At 44.6% G+C, this 26320-nt stretch overlaps 1 protein-coding gene across 5 annotated transcripts in view; it reads right to left on the reverse strand.

The window, feature by feature from the left end:
• si:ch211-51a6.2 (neurotrypsin) overlaps positions 1–26320 on the reverse strand; it is a 48423-nt gene that overhangs the window by 16928 nt on the left and 5175 nt on the right. For 4 of the 5 annotated variants that reach the window (XM_043679079.1, XM_043679080.1, XM_043679078.1 and 1 more), the window contains 9 exons: positions 21917–22159; positions 20500–20638; positions 15267–15445; positions 12741–12888; positions 8952–9130; positions 8471–8612; positions 6236–6441; positions 5536–5677; positions 113–318 (listed from right to left, as the gene is read on the reverse strand). In XM_043679079.1, the coding sequence (XP_043535014.1) occupies positions 113–318; positions 5536–5677; positions 6236–6441; positions 8471–8612; positions 8952–9130; positions 12741–12888; positions 15267–15445; positions 20500–20638; positions 21917–22159 (1584 nt within the window). The remainder of the gene's footprint in view (positions 1–112; positions 319–5535; positions 5678–6235; positions 6442–8470; positions 8613–8951; positions 9131–12740; positions 12889–15266; positions 15446–20499; positions 20639–21916; positions 22160–26320) is intronic. The other variant, XM_043679081.1, reaches the window with a different exon arrangement.

The following is a 26320-nucleotide window of genomic DNA, read 5'->3' on the forward strand; positions in this document are numbered from 1 at the left end:
CCGAGTCACGGAGCTGCTTGGGACAAGCCTCCACAAAAACCACTGCATTTCTCTCCCTCCAGACTTTAAATAAGCTTATCCCTCTTACCCGTCAGTGTCAGTCAGTACTCACCGCCGCTGCTCAGCTCCTCGAGTGCATCCTCCTTATAATCACAGATAACTCCTGCATCTTCCCCGTGCCAGCAGTTATGGATTCCAAAACCAGGGGTGCCACACTCATCCAGGGAGTTCTCATGGCCGGTGCACCTTACATTGTCCAAATGGATAGGTCCGTGGCCCTCCCCGAAATAGGCCATTGTTCTGGCTTTGGACTGGCCGCTGTAAGAGAAGGAGTCCTCTCATTGCCAGTCTTTCCCTCTGCAACTAATGGCTGGGGTCTTGAGATGGCAGAAATCCTTTGGCCACAGCGTGGATGCTTACCCCAAGCATACAAGAAAGATTTCCATGCAGGAGATCTTCTATTGATGTTTCTGACTGCATCAGCACATAGCGATTAGGGAAACATCTACACATGGTGGAAAATGTCTCTGCAGTTGGGTGGGTGGGGAGCAGTAGAACATTAAAATTTAAACTCAGCCTTTCTTAATTGATTTTCTTTTATACAAAGAGATGCGGAAATCTGGATTACCCTCAACTCCTCCAAAAATGCTGCAGTCATTACAGAGGCTGGGGGCTGAGGGGCTTTTGAAATTTTTAAAACTGGGCTCGATAGATTTTCGTTATCACGTGTTGTAGAAACAAGGAGTCAAAATCCAGATCAGGCAGCGTCTCATTGAACGCTGAACAGGTTTAAAGAGATAAATGATGCAGGACCTTTAAAATATATTTGTTCATGGGATGTGGATGATGTGAGCTAGGGCAACATTTACTGCCCGTCCCGGATTTCCTAGAGGGTCATTGCTGGAGGGTCTGGAGTTGCATGTAGGCTAATAGATTTCCTTCCCTAACAGGATTTCTGTGAACTAGGGAGGTACTGATGGCAATTAACACCATGAGGCGAGCTCTTTGGTGAACTCAAATTTAACCATGTATCATAGTGGGACTCAAACCCATACACCCATGGTGTCATGATTTGGAGATGCCCGTGTTGGTCTGGGGTGCGCAAAATTAAAAATCATACACCAGGTTATAATCCAACAGATTTATTTGGAAGCACTAGCTTTCAGAGTGCTTCTACTTCATGATGAATCACTGAGGTTCTGGTTCACTAGCCCAGTTACCAATACACCAATACGTTGCCAGCAGAGGTGGAAGGGGCGGGAATGATAGTGTCATTTAAGATGTATCTAGACAGATACATGAATGGGCAGGGAGCAGAGGGATACAGATCCTTAGAAAATAGGCGGCAGGGTTGGATGGAGGATCTGGATCGGCGCAGATCTGGACCAAAGGGCCTGTTCCTGTGCTGTAAGGTTCTTTGCTCTTAATACATCACCAAAACCTTCCCTTCAGTCAGGCAATTGTGATCAGTTTAGACAAAGGAAAAATGAGACTTTTCTTGTTGGAACTGAGGGCTTTAAGGGGTGATAAAACTGTGGGATAGATTGAGGTAGATAGAAGATGTCACTTGCTTTTTCTCTCCAGGAGTGTGGCGGGGTGCCAGGATTGGCTGATACAACTTCAACAGAAATCCCAAATGAGCAACCCAATAAAAATGGTTTCCACTGGTTGCTATCCAATCAGGGACAAGGGATCAGTTAGCTAGTTTCTAACACAGAGGAACGCCAACTTCATTAGTTCAATTCCCACTCTACCTGAGGTTACCATGAAGGACTCTCTTCCTCAACCTCTCCCCTTTGTCTGAGGCGTGGTAACCCCCAGGTTAAACTACCACCAGTCGTTTTACTATGGTGACTTTAACTTTAATGGGAGAGACCCTGAGGAAATCCCAGTTATTAAGTATTCAGAAGCAGGAGATTGGAGAGAAAATCAGAAGCAAGGTGATGTTGTTTGTTAACTCGCCAAGCTGCTGGGTTATTGTGCAGATGTTTCATTACCATGCTGGGTAACATCAGAGTGACTTCTGTGAGATGCTGTTGTTCTGTCCCACATGGTTTTTATGGGTCCAGTCTGTTGGGGTGAGTGTCACTTTGGGTCTTCATCGCCGCGGTTTGTACACTGGGTCTATCTCTATGCGTTATGGTAACACACCAACCAACAACCACACTATGCCAACTACTTACCAGGACTAAGGATCCCAAACCCACAGCATGCAGGACCAAGGTTCTATACAAAATCCCTTGCGACAACTGCAAAAAGCATTACATCAGACAAACAGGAAGAAAACTAGCCGTCTGACTTCACAAACACCAATTGGCTACTGAACGACATGATCCATTGTCACTCATCTCTGTACACAATTCAACTATGACAAAGTTACTATCCTAGGACAAGCCAACCAGAGACACGCCAGAGAGCTCTTGGAAGCCTAGTTTTCAACCAAAAAGGCCATCAACAAACACAGAGAGATAGACTCTATGTGCAATCTACACTACCACTCAGCAGCTCAGTAAGCCAACCAACTACCTCACCCACAACCCAAACCACAGATCTTCACAAAAACCTCAGAAACAAGGTATTTCCCTCCCTCTAGGGACTGCGGCTGACTTTATGCCACAAGGATTGCATGTAGTTCAAAATGTCATTCACTACCACCTTCTTTGGGGCAATTAGGGATAGATGGTGGCCTAGTTAACACCAGCCACACCTTATACAAGTGAAGATATAGGATAAAGTGCAGGAGAAGCTTTGAGAACGAGGGTTATGAGGATCAGTAAGTCAGGGAAGTAGAGATGAATGTCAACATATAGGACTAAGTTTGATGGGTGTTTAAAAAGATGGGATTCAAGGAATTTAGGAATGGATAAAGGGAATATCAAGGATGATGTGGAATGGGCTTATACTCATTGGAATTTTGAAAAATGAGAAGTGATTTCATTGAAACATAGAAAATTGCTCAAGGGTTTGACAGGGTCAATAGGGAGGTGCTGTTATTCCCTCGGCAGGGAATCTCAGACGAGGGAGTCATGGTTGTAGTGTAAAGGGTTGTCTATTTAGTCCTCAGCTAAGGTGAACCTTCCTCATTCAGGATCTTCAGAAATCACTTTCCCAGAGAGCCGTGGATCAATATATTCAAGTGAAGATTGACTTGTGGATTCTAAAAGCAAAGGGGGATATGAGGACTAGGTGAGAAAGTAAAACTCCGGGACAGGATCAGCTATGATGGTATTAAATGGCAGAGGAGGTTTAAGGGGCCAAAATCTTCTTTCAGGTTCCTCTGGAATAGAATAGCTATTTGAAAATTAGGGCTATGGCCATATGTGAAGGATAAACATCAACATGAACCAATTGGGCTGAAATAGCTATGTTCTAGTACCATGGCAGTGATCTTAACTTCTCCACCATCAACAAGGACACAGCCAACAGAGAGAATCCTCCCCAACAGTTATACAAAATAGAACCTGAAACAATGACTCCTTAGTCAGAGGTTCCCTGCCCAGGGAGAAACAGCCTCTCCCTACTGACCCTGTCAAACACTTGAACAATTTTATATGGTTCAATGAAACTATTTCTCATTCTTCGATGTCTCTATGTAATGTTAGTGAAATATCTTTCTCTGGATCTGTTATAGAGTGGTTTTAAAATTGCTGGAGAAATGAAGACAATTATAAAACACGTGGCACCATTATTGTGTAAAGGATCCATGGAATTGGACAGTGTGGGCACATTGCCACAAATTTCTGGTCAATTAGGACCAGGCGCACTCAGTATCATTCTTGATAATCCCTTTATTCCTGAATTCCTTGAATCCCATCTATTTAAACACCCATCAAACTTAGTCCTATATGTTGACATTCATCTCTGCTTCCCTGACTAACTGATCCTCATAACCCTCACTCTCAAAGCTTCACCTGCACTTTATCCTCTATCTTCACTTGTATTCATTTATAGGATGTGGCTGGCTATGATACCATTTATCCCTGACGTCTGCTTGTACAGGACCCTCAACTTTTACTCAGTCTATCACAGATGTGACATGTTGAGTTACATGACACAAAGTGATGGTCCCAGTTCGAGTGTCACTTATCAGAAAAACAGAATAAAGAATGGGACACAGAATGGTACAATTGCAATATTTAAAAGACATCTGGATGGGTATATGACTAGGAAGGGTTTAGAGGGATATGGGACAAGTGCTGCCAAATGGGACTAGATTAGGTTTGGATATCTGGTCGGCATGAACGAGTGGGACCGAAGGATCTGTTTCCTCGCTGTACATCTCTATGACTTCATAAATATTGTCCAATAATGCAGCTAAACATTAGACACAATTCTTAGGACTGAAGGGATCAAAGGCTATGGGGAGAGAGCAGGAACAGGATATTAAGTTATGATTATATTGTATGGCTCAAAGGGTCGAATGGCCTACTCTTGTACCTATTTTCAATGCCTCTGTGGTAATGTAACTGAAATATCTTTCTCTGGATCTATCTGTTATAGAACAGTTTGGAACTTGCTGGGGAAATGAAGACAATTATAACAACGTGGCACCATTACTGTGTAAAGGACCCAGGGATTTATGGTATGGAATTGGAGAGTGTGCATGACACATTGCCACAGATTTCTGGGTAGTTGGGGGCCAGCCAATGATTAGTCTCCTGAAAACTGCTGTCAAGCTTCCCAGTAGTTTTAGGGAATTGATGGATTTGCGATAGAAGTGTTGTTTTGTGTCAAAGTGATCTTGCTAATTATTGGATTTATTGACCTAGTATGGAACTCAGCCTTCAAGGTCCAGAAAATAAATGATTGAAATTGTGAAATCTCAGTCCTGCAGGTGGTAAGTTGTTGCTAGAGTTTATTAATCATTTATTAAATCTTTCTTACTTTTCTTTCCTGGTCTGCCTCTCCGTTGCTTCAATCCTTCTCCTCTTTCCTGTATCTAATTTGACTTTATTTCCTCTCCAATGTTGCTTCATCCTTAGGTTCTGACATTCCCTGGATTGCTGATCTTCCTGTTAGCAATTTGATATTTTCAGTCATTTGCAACGATGAACACAAAGGCCCACCTTGGTCCACAAGAGGTCCTGCTCAAGAAATGCAATCGAGGGAAGGAAATCTGCCACCCTAACCCAATCTGACCTACATCTGACTCCAGGCCAATGGCAACATGGTTGACACTAAACTATTCCTTGAAGTGACTCTATCAAGCAATGCATTTCAAGGGCAATTAGGGATGGACAATAAATGCTGGTTTTTCCAGTGACACCCACATCCAGAGAAAGAATGAGGAAAGAAAGAGTCATAGCTGAACAATATTCCCCCATTGGCATGCTGACACAATGACTACCGGTTCTGGAACTATGGATCACCAAGATCCACAAAGCAGCAATTGTAATTCCAGGATAATTACTCTGGCAGTGGAACATAATTCAATCGTCAATGCATTACTTAGATTTCTGAATTTAGCCATGTCTTGGATTCAAACATTTGGAGAGCTCATTGACTGTTGAATAATGCTCATGCTCCTTGACTCACCTGTAACCCAGCTGCCTGCAGACAACTCTCGCATCCCTATCTGTCCAACCGTCATCACAGACACTGCCCCACTCTCCGTCCAGATACACCTCCACACGCCCCTCTTTGCTGTTCTCTCCATCCACAAGGCGGATAGCTGGCCCTGTGAACACACCGTAAACAGTCACAGAACAAGCATGGCTGTAAATGGAATCCATCAGGCAGTTCTGAGGAGCTCCGCATATGGAGCCTTCACGTCGTGTTTGACACCTTCCTTCAGGGCATCTGCAACATTTCATCACCGCTTTGCCCTATACCTATGATCCCCTCTAAATCAGGGCAGTGTGGTGGATCAGTGATTAGCACTGCTGCCTCACAGCGCCAGGGAGCCGGGTTCAGTTCCAGCCTTGGGTGACTTTTTGTGTGGAGTTTGCACATTCTCCTGTTTCTGTGTGGGTTTCCTCCCACAGTCCAAAGATGTGCATATTCGGTGATTTGCCATGCTAAATTGTGCAGGGTTGGGGAATGGGTCTGGATGGGATGTTCCTCGGGGGGTTGGTGTGGACTTGATGGGCCAAATGGCCTGTTTCCACACAGTAGGGTATCAAGGGTAAATAGAGGTAACAAATATCTCCATCCTATTAAAGAAAAAAAGTTCTCTCATTATGCATTGAACCAGCGTCCCTGTCGAATGTTTAATGGGAAACAGTTTGTTGCTTACCTATACTGGACTCGCTTATTTTGTTGGTCTCTTGCTGTGCACACATCACGCCCACATCTTCGTGGTGTGAGCAGTCATGTTGACCCCAGTTGCTCCGAGCACAACCTAGGAGGTTCAGTTCAGTCCCTGTACAAACCACCTCATCCAGGAGTATGAAGCCAGTCCCTTGACCAAACCTGGCCTCTGGTGCCACAATCCCTGGGCCACTGGTCAATGATAATCACAAGTCACTGAGAGCTGCAAAATACAATCTCAACAAAGGCAATAGCAAAAGGGGAGCAGGGTTCACTGCAGTCAAATCCTAAAATGCTTATAAACCATTTGGTGGCGGAAAAAAAATCAGATTATTGTGCACAAATTAATCCATTTCAGTTCATTTGTTTTCTAACATGACTTCAGTTAAAGTTAATTTTAAATGAGCAACTTTGAATTCAGACTGCAATCCCTTCAAGATACCAAGATGTCACTACAGGAGTTCACCCCTCTCTGTTATAAACCACCAGTCAGTTCTTTAAAGCTCTGAACAGTTCTGTACGCTCCCATGTGACGCTGTTAAAATATTTTAGTGTGTACAGTTGAAGTTGTTGTCAAGAGTGTTCTTTCTGAACCTATCTACAACATAGAGGTTCATAAAATAATGAGGGGTTAATGGTAGGTGTCTTTCTCTAGGATGGGGGATATCAAGATGCAGGGGCACATTTTTAAGGTGAAAGGAGAGAGATTTAAAAAAGACACCAGTGGCAACGTGTTTACACAGAGGGTGGTTCAGGTGTAGAATGAGCTTCCTGAGGAAGTGGTGGATGTAGGCACAATTAGAACATTTGAAAGATATTTGGATAAGAACATGAATAGGAAAGGTTTGGAGGGATATGGATTAGGAGCTGGCAAGTGGGACTAGCTTAGTTTGGGATTATGTTCAACACGGACTGGTTGGGCCAAAGGGTCTGTTTTTGTGTTATATGGCTCTATGGCTCTTTGTCAAATCCCTTCAATTTCTTTTTCAGGATTTTCTTTCCTCCTTTGCTTGTCTCATGCCTTCCCCGACTAACCTATCTGGCTTTTATACATGGTATTTGAGTGAAGTAGAGGGTGTGTATACTGTTATACATAAGATATCACAAGGCCAGTAACTAAAACCTGTCCACCACTTTCTATGTGCTTGTGGTACCCTTCTTATAAAAGAAGAGTGTTCCACTTACCCAGCACTTCTTACAGGAGAGCAATTGTTTACCAGCCAATGGAGCACTCCAGAAGAGCAGTCACAGTTGTAGTGTAGCAAAGTTGTTAACCAATTAGCCTACTGCAAACTCCCACTAATACCATGATCATCTATTTTGAGTGATGCTAATTTTCCAGATACTTACTGGCCAAGACACCAGAGAACACTATTTTGCTCTTCTTCAAAGCCACAACATCTTTTATGTCTATCTCAGACAGCAGATGGAGCTTTGGTTTAATAGTTTTGTATAAAAGATGTTACTTATAGAGTCATAGAGATGTACAGCACGGAAACAGACCCTTTGGTCCAACTCATCCATGCCGACCAGATATCCTACATTTGGCTCATATCCCTCTAAACCCTTTCTATTCATGTACTCACCCAGATGCCTTTCAAATGTTGTAACTGTACCAGCCTCCATCACTTCTTCATTCCATACACACCCTCAATGTGAAAAAGTTGCCCCGTTAGATAACCCAAACCCTCCAACCCTGGCGACATCCTTGTAAATCTTTTTCTAAACTCTTTCAAGTTTTTAAAAAAGATTTATAGTGATGTACAAAAGAAGAAAGGGTGAAGTGAGGAGACGCTTTTTCATACAGTGTGTGGTTCGGGTCTGGAATGCACTGCCTGGATCTGTGGTGGAGGCAGCTTCAATTCAGCCATTCAAGAGGGTTAACCATTCAATAGAAATGATGTGTAAGGCCATGAGGAACAAGCAGGAGATTTGAACGAGTTAATGATGCTCAATGACCAAGACAGGGCAGACCAGGACTTTCGGCACTGTAGCATGTTTTGTGATTCTGGCAGTATAAGTCTAGGTGTTTTGGAACTTGGTGAGGGATTTGAAAGCACAACCTCAGAAAGAAAAGATGAACCTCAGAGTGATCAAGTGAGCTACCATTGAGACAACAGTAGGGGTGGGGCTCTTTCCAAGATCTAGCACAAGCACAGTGGGCTGAATGGCCTCCTCCCGTGCCGTATCACTGTATGAAATAAGGCCTGCAGAAAGTTACCTGAATCCAAGCTGCCTGCAAACCACCCGAGCGTTCATGTCAGTCCATCTGTCATCACACACTGTACCCCAGGCTCCATTGCGATAGATTTCCAACCTCCCCTCGCTGGAGTCCCGGCCTCCAATCAGTCGGATAGCACCATCTGCAGAGATCATCCAGTGAACACATCGTTTAGTTTAAACAGAAAGGGACGCAGACCAAGGGTGGAGGAGTGGGGAAAAGGATGAGAGCTTGCACTCACGTTAACATATCTCTCACATATTTCATTACTTTGGAAGTAAAGGTCCATTACAATGTAGCAGCAACAATCCTGAGCCGCAGAACTCTCAGCATGATGAATGGCCAGCTAACATGACCTGGTTGTGACAGTGGACACTAATGGACAAGTTGGAGGTTTTATTATTTGATGGGGGTCAAGCAGCCACTCTTCCCTCTTGATTGAAACTTCGAAAGTAGCGCGAGAAACACTGGGATAGTCTACCTGCGTATGGGTTGCAGGAGACACCAGCGTCTTCTGCATGCTCACAGTTGTGCTGTCTCCAGTTGCTTTTCTTACATTCGTCCAAATGCAGCTCATTGCCAGTGCACTCAACATCATCCAATAGGATTACACCAGAGCCGTGACCAAAGTGGGACAACATCCAGGACTTGGCAGTGCCACTATGGAGAGAAAGAAACAAAGATTCACCTGGGTACAAGAGGCACAAAGTTTGTAACATTCCCATCTGCATCTCCCGGGTGTTTAGCTGTTCTGTAGTTTTGGTCATCGTTTGGGGTGGCATGATGGCTCAGTGGTTAGCACTGCTGCCTCATAGCACCGGGGACCTGGGTTTGAATACTCCTCTGGGCGACTGTCTGTGTGGAATTTGCACACTGCCCATGTGGGTTTCCTCCCACAGTCCAATGATGTGTAGCCGAGGTGGATTATCCATTGTGGTGAGGGATGTGCAGGCTATGTGGATTAGCCATGGGAAATGTTGGGTAGGGGGTGGGATGCCCTTCAGAAGGTCAATGTGGACTTGATGGGCCAAATGGCCTACTTACATAGTGTCGCGATTCTATGAATTGCAAAGTAAAAGTAAAATCACCTCTGTCCCACTCGAGAGAGACAACTGGTGATGGTTTAACCTAGGGGTCACCACACCTCAGGTGAGAGGAGAGGTTGAGATGGAGACTCCTTCATGGCTACCTCAGTCAGTGTGGGGATTGAACCCACTCTGTTAACGTCACTCTACATTGCACACCAGCCATCCAAGCGAACCAAGCTACGCCCCATATAAAGAGGGGTCACTGGACCCAAGATGTTAACTCTGCTTTCTCTCCACAGATGCTGCCAGACCTGTTGAGTTTCTCCAGAAGTTTCTGATTAAAGAGCTTGATTTGACTTGAACCCTGATCAAGGTGTGAATGACACAACAGAAGAGACCAATTAAAACGGCAGCCACGTGGAGTCCACTTCATTTATTAGCATTCCCACCCTCCTGACATTTGAACCACTAATATATTTGGAAGGTGGAGATATTGGGGTCCAACAACACTATTCAATTATCAAAAGCTTCACCCAGAGATGCACCAAAAGTGTCCAGTACCTAAGTGTCCAGCAAACATTGGAGTCAGCAAACGCCCAGGTGAATAAATCATTATTTTATTTCTTTGGATGATCCTCTCTAAATGAAATTGCACCTGGGGAGTACTGTGTAAAGTGTTTACCTCCCCACTTAAGGAAGGCTTAACTGGATCGGAAGCAGTTCTGAGAAGATTCACTTGCCTGGTTCCTGGGATGCAAGTGGTGCCTTATCAGGCCAGGTTAAGCAGGTGACCTGTACTCACTGGAGTATCGAAGTGTGAGGGGTGATCTTATTGAGACATAGAAGGTTCTGACAGGGTTTGAAGGTGTAGATGCTCAGAAGATGCTCCCTATCCTGGGGGAATCTAGAACTAGTAGGTGCAGCTTCAGAGAATAAAGGGTCTGTCATTCAAGATGAAAATGAGAAGGAATTTCTTCCTGTCAAAGGTCACGAAGCTTTGGAATTCTCTTCCTTCGCCGTCATTGAGTATGTTCAAGGCTAAGATAGACAGCTTTCTGAAGTATAGGGGACTCCAGGGGTATGTTGAAAGTTTGGAAAATGGAAGCAAGGCCAACAGCAGTATCCGGAACAGGAGAATCGACGTTTTGGGCATAAGCCCTTCTTCAGGAATGAAGAAGGGCTTATGCCCGAAACATCGATTCTCCTGTTCCTTGGATGCTGCCTGACCTGCTGCGGTTTTCTAGCAACACATTTTCAGTTCTGATCTCCAGCATCTGCAGTCCTCACTTTCTCCCCAACTGCAGTATCCTACTGGTTGGAACAGCATTTTCAAAGGGCTGAATAGCCTGCTCTTGCTACTAGTTCTTAGGTTCTTGAAGGTCAAGAGGAGAAAGAACATAACTCCTAGCCAACAAAATAAACTTTGTGTTTCCAACACCCGGTGGAAATAGCCTACGTCCCCTGCCACTGCACAATGCAAGGGACTGGAGAGAGTTTCAGTTGGATTCCACCAGCATTCAGATCCTGACCATCAAGTGACACATCATTGCCATCTCTCTGGGACAGACAGGTTTATAACCCAAGTCGCCAAGAATGGTAGTAGAATCAGGCTTACCTAATGTAGTGTTAAGCTTAGCTCAGTTGACTGGATAGTTAGATTGCACTGTGGAGTAATTCCAACAGTTTTGGGTTCAATTCCCATACTGACTGAGGAAACCCTGACGGATTCTCCTTCTCAGCCCCTCCCCTTACCTGAGGTGTTGTGACCCCCAGGTTAAACCACCATCTCTGCCATGGGACTATGGTGACTTTACCTTTTCATTTACTAACAGAATGAAACACGGCACATACACACCTCCTAATTTAACCACATACAGTTCCACAAAGTGTCTCTTTGTAAGTACTGAAACAAAACCCAAGTAATGCCCTTGACATGTACATACTTAACCATAATTCACATACGGGGAGAAAGTGAGGACTGCAGATGCTGGAGATCAGAGCTGAAAATGTGTTGCTGGAAAAGCGCAGCAGGTCAGGCAGCATCCAAGGAACAGGAGAATCGACGTTTCGGGCATAAGCCCTTCTTCAGCCCTTCTCCTTAGAGGTGGTTATGTAGGCCGGGCCTGTGTGAAGGTTGTAGTGGGATTCTCAACTGACTGAAGCCAACCCTGAGTTAAATCCTTCTGAATCATCAAACAGGAACTGCCAATGCTGGTGACCTTCTTGTTTTTTCATCCGTTTTGTTGTTGAGATGTTAGTTTTAAACAACTCCACAATGAACATTACATGAATGTTATCCAGTGAGTATGCATCATTAAGTTTACTGCAAATCTTGAGAAACTATTATGGGTTTTTTTTAAATAGATGAATAGATCAAGAAAATAAATACTTTGGTTTCACGCACCAGTAGTCTAGAAAATCCATTATGATTCTAACCACTTTCTGTAATTGCTTCTGTACCATAGCCCACCGTTCATATCATTTTAATATTTAGTTATTGAAAAGTAGATAGGCGACAGAATTCTGCTGAGGATAGATCAACTGAAGCACAGGGACAGTAAAACTAGCAGATTGTCATGATGGGTCAGTGAGGTTCAAGTACAGATCAACCACAATGAATCAAGCCTGAATGGCTGACACTACTTCGCTTTAATAGTTTCTAAGGCAGTTTGCACATTGCGGCACAGAACAAATTGAGAGAAACTGCTTTGTTGTCCTGTCGTAGATGATATGGAGGTGCTGGTGTTGTACTGGGGTGTAACAGGTCAGAACCCACCTAGCCCGCACACTTTCCCCACAGTCAATTCACCTAACCTGCATATCTTCAGACTGTGGGAGGAAACCCACGCAGACATAGGGAGGATGTGCAAACCCCATACAGACTGTCACCTGAGGCTGGAATCAAACCCGGGACCTGGGCATCGTGAGGCAGCAGTGCCAACCACTGAGCCACCCAGAGATGGCTGGGTGTGGTTTAGCCCGAGGGTCATCCCACCTCAGGTGAGGGGAGAGGTTGAGAGAGAGAGTCCTTCATGGTCACCTCAGTCGGTGCGAGAATTGATCTCATGCTGCATTGCAGACCAGCCGTCCAGCTGACTGAGCCAACCAACTTGAAACGTTAACTCTCTCCTCCAGTGCTGCTAGACCTGCTGAGTTTCTACAGCACTTTCTGTATTTTGGATTGCTGCACCTGCAGTATTTTGCTTTCATTTGGACAAAGGTAATACTTCTACTGATCCTACCTTAAACCTAACTGTCTACAGACAACTTCTGCGTCCAAATCGTCCCAGTGGTCATCACACACAGTGCCCCACTCCCCACCATGGAAGACCTCCAGACGGCCCTCATTGTCCTCTTTCCCTCCAACCAGACGGATGGGCGTTACTGAACCTGCACTTGAAAGAAACAAGACAAGAGCATGTAAAGTGATACTTCAGTTCATTCTGCAATGACTATTGTCTGACATTTGCACTGAAACACCATGATAAGAAGACTAGGCTGCTCCAGTTCCAAGCCACGTTGGTGGTTATGGCTTAGAGAGGTGAGTATTGTGTGTCCAATTACTCCACCCAATGGGCCTTGAGTTGGAGAAGTGCCACCAAATGTTATGCTGTGCTGAGGAACAGCCAGTCCACTTTTCCAAACTCTCACAAAATTCTTTGAGTTCAATGAACGGCAACACACTAGCAACCTCAGAATCCCTACAGTGTGGAAACAGGCCATTCAGCCCATCAAGTCCACACCGACCCTTCAAAGGGCACTCCCACCCAGGCTCAGCCCCCTACCGTATCCCTGTAACTCTGAATTTCCTGTGGCCCATCCATCTAACCTGCACATCTTTGGATTGTGGGAGGAAACCCATGTAGAAGTGGTCTTTACAGCAATAAGGTAGGGAGCTGGGATTGTGTCTGAGTGACAGTGCACTTTAGTGGGTCACTGTGGACCTGATGGGCTGAATGGTGTGTTTCCACACTGTTCAGATTCTACGATTCCTCTGAGCTTCCTAAAGCCTTGTCATTCATTGAGTACTCTCTTGAACTCAAAAGAGTTTTGTGAAAGTGTGGAAAAGTGAGATAACTGTCCTTCAGCGCAGGATATAATTCAGCAACATCTCTCCAACGCAAGGCTTGTCGGGTGGAGAATGTGCAATGTCCACACAGACATTCACCTGAGGCTGAAATCAGACCTGGGTTCCTAGCATTGTAAGGCAGCAGCGCTAACCATTGAGCCACCATGCCACCCCACAGGGGACTAGAGTGGTCTTTGGGTACTTGTCCACAGATTCCTGAAGGCAGCTGGACAGGTTAGTAGCATAGTTAAGAGGGCATACAGATCACACCTTTACCAGTTGAGGCACAGATTATAAGAGCGGGGAGGTCATGTTGGAGTTGTAGAGGACCTTGGTTCGGTCACAACTGGAGATCTGGTCACTGCACTATAGGAAGGATGTGCTTGCACTGCAGAGGAGATTCACCAGAATGTTGCCTGGAATGAAACAGTTTAGCGATGAAGAGAGATCAGCTTGGGTTGTTTTCTTTGGAGCAGAGAAAGTTGAGGGGGGACCTGATAGAGGTGTTTAAGGTTATAAAGGGCATGGACAGGGTAGATAGAAAACAGCTGTTACCCATAGTTGAAGGATCTATGACAAGGGAAGGGGGCATTGTTTTAAAGTGGAAAACGGAAAGTTTAGAGAGGATTTGAGGAAAAAAAACATTTATCAGAAGGTATTGGAGCTCTGAAATGCACTGCCTGGTAGGAGCATTGAGACAGAAATCTCCATAGCCTTTAGAAGCTCTTGGATGAGCATTTGAAATGTTGTAACATTCAAGGTCTAGTGTTGGAAAGTGGATCAAATGTAAGTGATAACATACTTTTGGCAGTACAGACTTGATGGGCCAAAGAGCATCTCCTGTACTGTATGATTCTATAATTCATGCAACTTCATCGCTACATTGTGTGACACTGCAGACAACATGAGCCTTATGAGGCTTATGGAAATGTCTCTTTAAGGAACAGCTTAACTTATAGAGTCACAGAACCATTGAGATATACAGCAGGGAAACAGACCCTTCCATCCAACTCATTCATGCCAACCTTAACTAATCTAGCCCCATTTGCCAACATGTGGCCCATATCCCTCTCAACCTTTCCTATTCATATACCCATCCAGATGCCTTTTAAACATTGTAACTGTACCAGCCTCCACCACTTCCTCTGGCAGCTCATTCCATACATACACCACTCTCTGCGTGAAAAAGTTGCCCCTTAGGTCCCCTCTCACCCTAAATCTCTGCCCTCTAGTTCTGGATTCCCCCACCCCAGGGAACAGACCTTGTCTATTTACCATATCCATGCCCCTCGTGATTTTATAAACCTCTATAAGGTCACCCTTCAGCCTCCAACACTCCAAGGAAAACAGCCCCAGCCTCTTCAGCCTGTCTCTATAGCTCAAACTCTCAACCCTGGCAGCATACTTGTAAAAGCTTTCTGAAGTTAAACTGAAGATTTTATATAAAAGGGTCTCTGGATTTATAATGTTGGCAAGTCATGTTGCTGGGGAATAGATGTGGCCTTGTTTTGATGTGTGTGTTTTAAGATCTATCAAACTGCATTTCTACATTTAGTATCAAGTCAGATTTCATCTGGGATCTGACTTGTTCAGTAGTGACACCAGCTGGGTGTACAATAGACATTTAACAATAATCATGGCATTTTTCATTTGCAAATTCCTGTTTAAATTTGCTGAAGAGTTTACTTCTGACGTTTACCTTCTGGAAGTCCACACACGACCCCTGCACCATTGTCATGTCTGCAAGTTCCACGCGCTAATGTGCTGTTTCGACATTGTAGCAAGGCGGCTTCGTCACCTCGACAGTGAACTCCGTCCATATGAATGGGACCTGATCCAGGGCCGAACAATGAATTCTTCTTGGCCACACCTATTTCACTGTGGACACAAGTGTCCAAAGAGGAGGGGATGGGGAGGAAAGTAAGAGTTACGAGGTTGCCGTGGGAAAAAGAGAGGATGGAAGCAGGAGTCGGAAGAGTGGGAAGGAGGAGAAAGAAGATTGAAAAGAAGGAGAAGAAAAACAGGAAGGAGAAAGTTGACAAGAGGGTTATTTCAAGTGGAATTACTCATGGCACATGTTTTGAAGATGAATTTCCTCTGTGAATTATTGTTAGTTTGCCAGTAATCACATTTGTGTAATTTTAATGCAGTCATTACATTTCTAAAAATAAACAGATTAATGACTGACAAAATAGTGTAGAAATTTAACCCAGATGTTAATCAAGGAGCAAAAAATATCGTGAAATGGAAATTATGTTCATTTTGTAGATTTGATAAATAAATAGACTGCTCCTTGATGCATCAGATAACATTTCCTCAGATTATTGTGATCCTGGAGACAATCACAGGGCAGCTAACGGAATCGCATCCAGACAAAATTACCTGCTTGGGTCCCTCGAGTATGTTTAGATTAGATCCCCTACAGTGTGGAAACAGGCCCTTCGGTCCAACCAGTCCTCCGAAGAGTAACCCACCCAGAACCATTTCCCTCTGAGCAATTTAGCATGGCCAGTTAACCTGACCTGCAATCTTAGGACTGTGGGAGGAAACTGGAGCACCCAGAGGAAACCCACGCAGACAATGGGAGAATGTGCAAACTCCACACAGACAGTCACCTGAGGCTGGAATTGAACCTGGGACCCTGGTGCTGTGAGGCAGCAGTGCTAACCACTGAGCCACCGTGCCACCCTGCTCACTTTCCCCCATAATGCCAAGACAAAGAGCAAGAGAGAACTCCTTAATGCGTGTTCAGGTTCCTCTAACCTAAGTACACGTAGGAACTGGAAAGGTCTATTCAGCTGCTCTGGCCTGTACTGTCATTTCATGAGGATCCCACACTGATCTGTGACACGCTCTGATCACCCATCTTCACTACCTACCCATTCGGAGCGTTAATAGATACGTATAAAGCGATTTAAAATGAACCATTGACGTAACTAGAGCAACGAGATTTACATAAGTCAGCACTGAGAACCGCTGAGCAAGGGGAGCTCCACGATGATTGACACGTTAAACACACTAAAGACAGGAGCCGAGAGGAGGGGCAGATGAATGTCAGGGGTCATCTCCCAGAATACATACAGCCAGAGTTGGCGACCCTTTTCAGTAGATTGTGTTTTTTAATTCACTTGAGGGACGTGGGTGTTGCTGGCTGGGCTAGCATTAATTGTTCCGTCCCTAATTGCCCCTTGATAAGGTGGGCGTGAACCACCGCAGTCCCTGTGCCTGTAGGTAGACCCATAATTAGAGAGGGACTTTCTGGATTTTGACCCAGTGACACTGAAGGAATGGCGATATATTTCCAAGAGAACTTGCAGGTGGGCATGTTCCTTCCAGGACAGGCTTGTGGATTTATCACTAGACTATTAATTCAGAAACTCAGCTAATGTTCCAGGTTCAAATCCCACCATGACAGATGGTAGCATTCGAGGGTGTAGTTATGCTCATTGAGCTGGAAGGTTCGTTTTCAGATGTTTCGTCACCATATAGGTAACGTTATCAGTGAACCTCCAGATGAAGCACTGGTGGTATGGCCCACTTCCTATTTATGTGTTTGTGTTTTCCTTGTGTTGGTGATGTCATTTCCTATGGTGATGTCATTTCCTGTAGTGATGCTTTTCCGTTCTTTTTCTCAGGGGGTGGTAAATGGGATCCAAGTCAATGTGTTTGTTGATAGAGTTCCAGTTGGAATGTCATGCTTCCAATCATTACCCTCTCTCACTGGTATCCTCACATACAGATAAGGAAGGACACCACTTCGACTGGTACAACACATCCATCCTAGGACAAGCCAAACAGAGGCACGTGCGAGAATTCCTAGAAGCATGGCATTCCAAATGGAACTCTGTCAACAAACACATTGACTTGGATCCCATTTACCACCCCTGAGAAAAAGAACAGGAAATGACACCACAGGAAATGATGTCATGAAAGAAAATGACATCATCCACCCAAGGAAACCCAAACACATAAATAGAAAGTGGGCCACACCACCAGAGGCTCAACCAGAGGCTCACTGATGATGTTACCAAGTATGGTGACGAAATGTCTGAAAACAAATCTTCCAGCTCAGCGAGCAAACCTACATCCAGAACTTCAACCTGAGCTACAAATTTTCTCAAAACTCAGTGGTTTTCGCATTCAATAAAAGACTGGAAATAGGGGTCTAAGGCTAATGCTGAAACCAAGGGCGACTTTCATTAAAACCCATCTGGTTCACTAACGTCCTTCAGGGAAGGAAACTGCCATCCTTATCCTGGTCTGGCCTACATGTGACTCCAGACCCTCAGCAATGTGCCAAAAAGCTCATGACAACTTTCTCGTAAATGCCAAAGGGGAGGAGTGCAGGTTCCAATGCAGGCAGGGTAATGCAATGGGGGCTGACTGGAAGAGGGAGGAAATTTCTTGCAAATTTTTCATTCCCTTCCCCCACCCCACCCCCAACCATCCAATCCCAAATGGGAAAAGGCCAAAACCAGGGCCTCTTGAACTGACCTTAGGAAATTGTCAGGACACCTAATGGAAAACCAGGACTGTCCTGGTCAAACGCTAAGTCGCCCAAGAGCTAGCAGGAATTGCCATAGCTCTTTGCCAAATTGTTAGCTTTAACGTGTATAACTTGAGTGGACCTGAACCCTCAACTTTATGGGTCAGAGGTAAAAGGTGCTGCCAGCTGAGCCCTTCAATGCGTGCACAACATCATTATTTCACTGGGCAAACTATTTTCTCATCATCACCAGGAGGCAAGATCCTGACTTTGGTATGAAGTATGATTCCATTAGCTTCCAGGCTGCTGAGTGCAGTATTTGCTTGTTACTGATAAGTTTTGTGAATATAGACGAGAAGAAACTTTCTTTGAGCAGCCCACAGCATTCACAAATCTCTGAGGAGATCTCCAACTGTAAGAATGAGGAGAAAGCAGAGGGGGAGGGAATGGGTCCTTTGTGTCACTGAGATGTACAGAAGGGGAGGGTCAGTACTGAGATTAACTGCAGAGTTTCGTTCCTGCCCCACACAGTTTTGTTCCTGCCATCTCAGAGAAGCAGGAGAAAATTAGATACCTTGACCCAATTGTGGAACTGATTAAATTTTGCCTCAAAAGGCAGGTTTGAGGTTTATCTTAGGCAAGAGTAACAGGGTAGGGGAATGGGTCTGGGTGGGATACATTTTAGAGGGGTGTCAGTGTGGACTTGTTGGGGCCAAATGGCCTGTTTCCGCACTGTAGGGATTCTATGATTCTATGAAGAGTGGGTCAGGGGGTATGGTAGGCAACTCTCAATTGTAGTCTGGTTAATCTACAATTGTAGAAATGTAACTCCATTCTTTGTATTTAAGTCCATGAAAATATAAATGGTCAAATCTGATATAATCATGAGCATGTAGTAGGGCCAGAAATTCCAATAACACCTCAAACAGGGAGATATGATGAATCATAGTTTAAATTTGTTGGCCAACTGCAGATCAGAAGATGATTGGTAACACAGAGTGAACAAAGTATGACAAACACCATAAGAGTTAGTGTATCGTCGAATCCCACAGCATGAAAGAGAGGACATTCAGCCTATCACGTGCTTGTGAGATATCCCATTTGACTTCCATTCCAACTCTTTTCCCATAGCCAGATAAAGTTTTCTGTGTAAATGGTCTGATGGTATTATCACTAGACAATTAATCCAGAAACTCAGTTATGTGTCCTGGGGACCGGAGTTCAAATCCTGCCATGGCATTGAATTCAATAAAAAAATCTGGAATTAAGAGTCTAACAAAGAACAAAGAAATTCTACAGCCCAGGAATAGGCCCTTCAGCCCTCCAAGCCTGAGCTGATCCAAATGCACTGTCTGAACCTGTTGGTCAATTCCTAAGCATCTGTATACTTCTGCTCCCCACCCATCCAGACGCATCTTAAATGAATCTACCAAGCCTGCCTCTTACCATCTCTGCTGGCAACACATTCCAAACGCCCACCACCCTCTGTGTGAAGTAACGATGACCATGAAACCATTGTCAATTGTTGGAACAACCCATCTGGTTCACTAATGTCCTTTAGGGAAGGAAACTGCCATCCTTACCTGGTCTGGCCTACATGTGACTCCAGACACACAGCAATGTGGTTGACTCTTAACTGTCCTCTGGGTAATTAGGGATAGGCTGTTACTGCTGGCCCAGCCTGGGTTGCCCACATAACATGAATTAATTAAAAAGAAGCCACTTCACATACAACAGTTGTTATTTATGTTTCCGCCAAACCTTAAGGGCAGTACAGAATGCAACAACCTGTCAAGTTAAATAAATTCTCCCAATCTTCCTTCTGATCTAATTAAGTTCAGTCAGAATATCAACCTCGGGCCTACTTCACCATTTAATGAGATCATGGTTATTCCTGACTATTCCCGAAAACCTTTCATCTCCTTGTTTATCAAGGTTCGAGTCACCGTTTTGAAGGTTAGGACTGTCTGGTAGGAAAGACTGTGGTAAAGTATTTATAATTCTTCCCTTCTAGTCCCTACCCATGCTGTCTCATAGCTTTGTGCCAAAAGATAGTCCTATTCCCAGACCTCAGCTCTTCTGCTCTGGTAATGTGCAATGAACAGCCTCCTTTCTTAGTCTTCAGTTTTCACACTGCTGTCATTTGGCTAATGCAATGCGAGGCCAGTTGCCTGTGCCACTGCGTTCACCTAACTTCAAGGAGCTTTTGTCATTTCAAACCGTGGAAGTGTGAACGGGACAAATCCAACACCACCTCAACCAGCCAGCGATGAAATCTTTCTGTGAACAACTCCTGCGGTGGAGGAATAAAATTACTGGGTGTAAAGTGATTAAATATTGAGCAGCATGGTGCCAAGAGCTATCCGTGGCATAATAAAACGTTGGGAACAATCGTAATGACTACGTTCGGAATAATTGCTGGATGTTTCGCTCCAACATTTCATACCTCAAGCTTAGCTGACGACAGACCACACTGGCATCTCGATCATCCCAGGTCTTATCACAGACAGTGCCCCATTGTCCATTGTACAGTAACTCCACCCTTCCCTCATGTTGACCAGCTCCTCCACTCAGTCGGATGGCACCTGAAAGAGCCAGGAAAACTATGAATAGCCTTTTGTCCTTTGCAGAGTAATTATTCTTTCATCAAAATAAATCGGTGCATATTACATTAATCAAAAATACTTTGAGCCTGTTTAAGTAAGTGTTTGAAAGCCAAGTGTCCAAAATACCTGACCAATTTGCTAGAATTGAGCATCTTAACCCACCACCGCATGTGCTCTAACGTGTCAATCTTGTCTTTGCATTCCTGGGTATCCAGCATTTCTGGACCACATTGCGAATTTCCTCAAGCCAGCTAAAAGGCACCTCCACAAGCACCACTGCAGCTTCACTCCGGTGACCTTGTGGAGGTGGCCTCGAGTCACTGAAGCATTGTTGCCGGTGCTACATAAATGCAGTCACCGCAGCACTCAGTGTTTCTGTTATTCAGGCCGAAGGCATTTGTAGAATTAACTCGGAGGCGGTTCAGAAAATGTTCACTAGGGTGATCCCCAGTATGGAGGGATTGACGTATACGCAAAGATTAAACAGATTGGGGCTCCACTAACTGGAGTTTAGAAAAGTGAGAGGTGACCTCATTGAATTATATAGGATTCTTAAGGGTCAATGCTGAGAGGGTGTCTCCCCTAATGGGAGAGTAAAGGGACACCAGTTTAAGACTGAGGTGAGGAGGAATTTCTTTACTCAGAGGGTTGTGAGTCTTTGGAACTCTTTACCGCCGGGAGCTGGAGCGGGGAGGGTCCTTTTGTATATTTAGGACTGAGACAGATAGATTCTTCATCAGTTGGGGAATCACATGCTATGGGGAAAAGGCGGGAAATTTGACACGAGGAATGTCGGATCAGCCATGATCCTTCTGAATGTTAGAGGGACCGAACAGCCTACTGTTCCTGTTTCTCATGGTCTTACGGGATCGAAAATGCTGGTTCTGACCCACATATATGTGGGTGTGAGTAACAGGATATCCTGCATGGTAGTGGGATCTGGAGAGTGGGATTTACTTCCTTTTCATTCCTTCTCTACCTCATCATTAAGTCAAGTAGTCTTTACTCATGTAACCTGCCTGTGAATTTTAATTGTTTCATCAAGTATATTTTGAGGCCCCTTTCAGCTATCCACAGCTAGGATTCCCAGTTTTTTACAAGTCCCTGCTTGGAGAACTGGGAATCCTAGAGCCAGCTGTCCTTTTCATAATATTTTCCAGTCTTGCCCAGATTAGCATGTGTGCGATCCCACCGAAATCCCTGAAACCCCCATCGAAGTGGCTGTAATAAACACCAAGAACAATGCAAACGGTTTACCGTGATTGCAGTCACATTCTGACCAACTAATGGACCCCGTTTTCTTCCTGTAAAAACACCACGGAACTGGTTCACCATCCGGGCTGCGGCAAAAGTTATGGTCACCAAGACCCTTGTTGGGATACTGCTGGACATAGTCTGGGAATTCTGTCCATTTCAGGCACTCCTCCCCGGTCACAGTGTACGTTACTGACCCAGTGTAATAACCCAACTTGGTAAAAACGCCCAAACACCAGCTAACAGCTGTCGGAACAAAAGGTAAAATAAAAATTGAGTTTATTCTTCACTGTTGGGAAATTCACCTACACTCAGAACAACAGCCAATGCCACATCTCATTCAACAACAAAGCAGCGTTTGGGAATCTATTACTTTCTGCTAACCCCTTCCACTTACCCGTGAGAATTTCAAAGCCTCACTCAATATGCATAATGTCTATTGTATCAGCTCATTCAGAAAAGACTTGTATTTATAATTCAAGACCCCAGGACAATCCAGAGCATTTAACAGCCAAGGAAATACTTTTGGAGTGCACTTACTGTTGGAATTTTAAGGAATAAAGCAGCCAATTTGCACACAGCAAGCTCCCACAAATAGTAATGTGATAATAAACTATTTTTAATTGTTACTTAAGGGGTAGGTATTGCCAAGGAGACCAGGAATAATCCCCACATCTTCTCCAAGTAAATGTCATGGGATCTTCTACATCCACCCAAGTAAACAGATAAGACTTCCACTTGCCATCACATCTTAGAGACATCAGCTCAGGCAGTACAGCACTCACTCAGTGTTGCTATACCGGTCATGAGTTTTGGGTTCGAATTTCGAGAGAGGGACTTGATCCCACCAGCTGACCCAAAGGCAAGAATGGCTCAAGAATGAGTCAGCGCTAATAGAGTATGTTGGTGACAGAGACAGGATTTAAACCAAACTGTTCATTTTCCAGCAAATAAAGGCTTATCCAGCCCTCACCATGTGGAAAGGACACAGAGCTAAAAGTGTCAAGAATTATAAACATTGGGTCTGCCTCTCATCACCCATTGGTTTAGCACTTTGGACCACCTGCATTCTTGATATATATCCGACTGAGAAAAATATTGACAGAACTTCCTCATAGCTTCAAAAAAAAATTTGTCTCACAAAATCAATGAGTATTAAGAGTTACAAGAAATGTGAATCAATATCCAAGCTGAAATGTATTGGATCTAACAGTTTCCATAGCAAAGGCACCAGGCCATTCAGCCTGTCATGTCCATTCTGGTTCTCTGAAGGAGCAATACACTGAATGCCACTCCTTTGCCTTTCTCCTTGTAATTATTTTTCAGATATAGGTTCAGTTTTCTTTTTAAAATGTCAATTAGAACCATAGAATTATAGAGATGAACAGCATGGAAACAGACATTTCTGTCCAACTTGTCCATGCTGACCAAATATCCTAAATTAATCTAGTCCCATTTGCCAGCACCAGGCCCATATCCCTCTAAACCCTTCCTATTCATATACCCATCCAGATGCCTTTTAAATGTTGTCATTGTACCAGCCTCCAACACTTCATCTGGCAGCTCAATCCATACACGCACCACCCTCTGTGTGAAAAAGTTGCCGCTTAGGTCCCTTTTAAATCTTTCCCATCTCACCCTCAACCTATACCCTCCAGTTTTGGACTCCACTATACCTGGGAATAAGACCTTGTCTATTTACCCTATCAAAGCCCCTCATGATTTTATAAACCTCTCTAGGTCGCCCCCCCCCCCAGACTCTGACATTTGAGCCTTCCACCATTCCATCTCAGGGAGTGCAGCCTCAACCTGAACACTCACTTGGTGAAAACGTTTCTCTTCATGTGACCATTACTTCTGTCACTAATTGTCTTATGTCTGTGCCCTTTGGGTCTTGCCAATTCCACCAATGGAAATAGTTTTTCCCTTTCCACTTCCTATCACCTTCATCAAATTTCCTTCCAACTCAACTATTCCAAATTCTCCAATTTATCTACTTAACAGAAGTTCCTCATCCATGGAACCATTCTGATGAATCCCTTCTCCACTGACTTTAGATTCTTCTTATAATGAGGCTATAATGAGGGAGGGCTGTTCTAAGGAAGGGCTATACGGAGGGAAGGTTGTATAAGGGAGGACCATACTGAGGGAGGATTTTATTAAGGGAGGGCTGTTCTAAGGGAGGGTTGTACTGAGGGAGGGTTGTACTGAGGGAGGGTTGTACTGAGGGAGGGTTATACTGAGAGAGGACTGTATTGAGGGAGGACTGTATCGAGGGAGTACTGTGCTGTGGGAGGGATGTGCTGTGGGAGGGATGTGCTGTGGGAGGGATGTGCTGTGGGAGCACTATACTCAGGGAGTGTCGTGCTGAGGGAGGGCTGTACTGAGGAAGGACTGTACTCAGGGAGGGCCGTGCTGAGAGAGGGTTCAGATTTGTTGGACATTGGGACCGGCTCTGGGGAAGGTGGGACTATTACAAGATGGACGGTCTACGTCTGAACCTGGCCGGAACCCATGTCCTTGGGGGAGTTTTTGCTACTGCTGTTGGGGTAGTTTTAAACTAATGAGGCAGGGGGCTGGGAACTAGAGGAGAAAACAAGTAGACAGTGAGGTGGAGACTGGAGACAGTAAGAATCATGAAGAAAGCATTAATAAAGGGAAGAGTAGGCAGACAGCAGATGAGTGCAAAAAAACTGGTGGCCTGAAATGCATCTACTTTAATGCAAGGAGTATAGTGTGTCAGGCAGATGAACTTAGGGCTTGGATTGGTGCCTGGGAGTATGACATTATTGCAATCACAGAGACTTGATTGAAGGAAGGGCAAGATGATTGGCAACTAAATGTTCCAGGATATAGACATTTCAGACAGGACAGGGGGGTGGAGTTGCATTGCTGGTCAAGGACGATATCATGGCTGTGCTAAAGGAGCACATTCTGGAGGTCTTGGGTAGTGAGGCATTATGGGTGGAGCTGAGAAATAAGAAGAGTGCAGTTACGTTGTTGGGGCTGTATTACAGGCCTCCTAACAGTGAGCACGAGGTAGAAAAACAAATAGGTAAACAGATTATGGGAACATGTAGAGGCAATAGGGTAGTGGTGATGGGAGATTTAATTTTCCCAACATTGACTGGGATACACTTAGCGTCAGAGGTCTGGATGGGGTTTGAATTTGTAAGAAGCGTCCAGGGGAGTTTCCTAGAGCAGTATGTCAATAGTCTGATGAGGGAAGGGGCCATATTGGACCTGGTACTGGGGAACGAGCCAGGCCAGGTGGTAGAAGTTGCTGTGGGGGATTTCTTTGGGAACAGTGATCACAATTCTGTAAGATTTAGAATACTCGTAGATAAAGAAGAAAGTGGTCCTAAGGGAAGAGTACTAAACTGGGCCAAGGCCAATTATATCAAAATTAGGCAGGAGCTGGGAAATGTGGATTGGACACAGCTATTTGAAGGGAAGTCCACATTTGAGATGTGGGATGCTTTCAAAGATAGGTTAAAGATAGTGCAGGATAGGCATGTCCCATTGAAGGCAAAGGATAGCAAGGGCAAGATTCATGAACCGTGGATGACAGGAGAAATTGTACGACTAGCCAAGAGAAAAAGGGAAGCGTACATAAGGTCTAGGCAGCTAAGAACAGAATGGGCCCTGGAGGAATATCGACAGAGTAGGACAAGTCTTAAATGAGGAATCAAGCGGGCTAAAAGGGGTCATGAAATAGTTTTAGTGAGCAGAATTAAGGAGAATTCCAAAGCATTTTCTTCTTATATAAGCAGCAAGCAGGTAACTAGAGAAAGGATTGATCCACTAAAGGATAACGAAGGAAGGCTGTGTGTCGAACCTGAGAGAATGGGTGAGATTCTGAATGATTACTTTGCATCAGTGTTCACTGAGGAGAGGGACATGATGAATGTTGAGATTAGAGATAGAAGTTTGATTAGACTGGATCACATTGACATAGGTAGGGAAGACGTGTTGGGTAGGCTAGAGGTTATTAAGGTGGACAAATCCCCAGCACCGGATGGGATCTATCCCAGGGTGCTGAGGGAGGCGAGAGAGGAAATAGCTGGGCCCTGACAGATATCTTTGTGGCATTCTTAAATACAGATGATATGCCGGAGGACTGGAAGGTTGCTCATGTTGTCCCCCTGTACAAGAAGGGTAGTAGGGATATTCTGGGTAACTACAGACCAGTGAGCCTGATGTCAGTGGTGGGAAAGTTGCTGGAGAAGGTACTGAGGGATAGGATCTATTTATATTTAGAAAAGAATGGGCTTATCAGTGATAGGCAACATGGTTTTGTGTGGGGGAGATTGTGCCTTACCAACTTACTAGAGTTCTTTGAGGAAGTGACCAGATTGATAGATGAAGGAAGGGCTGTCGATGTCATATACATGGACTTTAGTAAGG

This window comes from Chiloscyllium plagiosum, chromosome 38 (assembly GCF_004010195.1).
Source record: "Chiloscyllium plagiosum isolate BGI_BamShark_2017 chromosome 38, ASM401019v2, whole genome shotgun sequence".
In the NCBI taxonomy this organism is placed as follows: Eukaryota; Metazoa; Chordata; class Chondrichthyes; order Orectolobiformes; family Hemiscylliidae; genus Chiloscyllium; species Chiloscyllium plagiosum.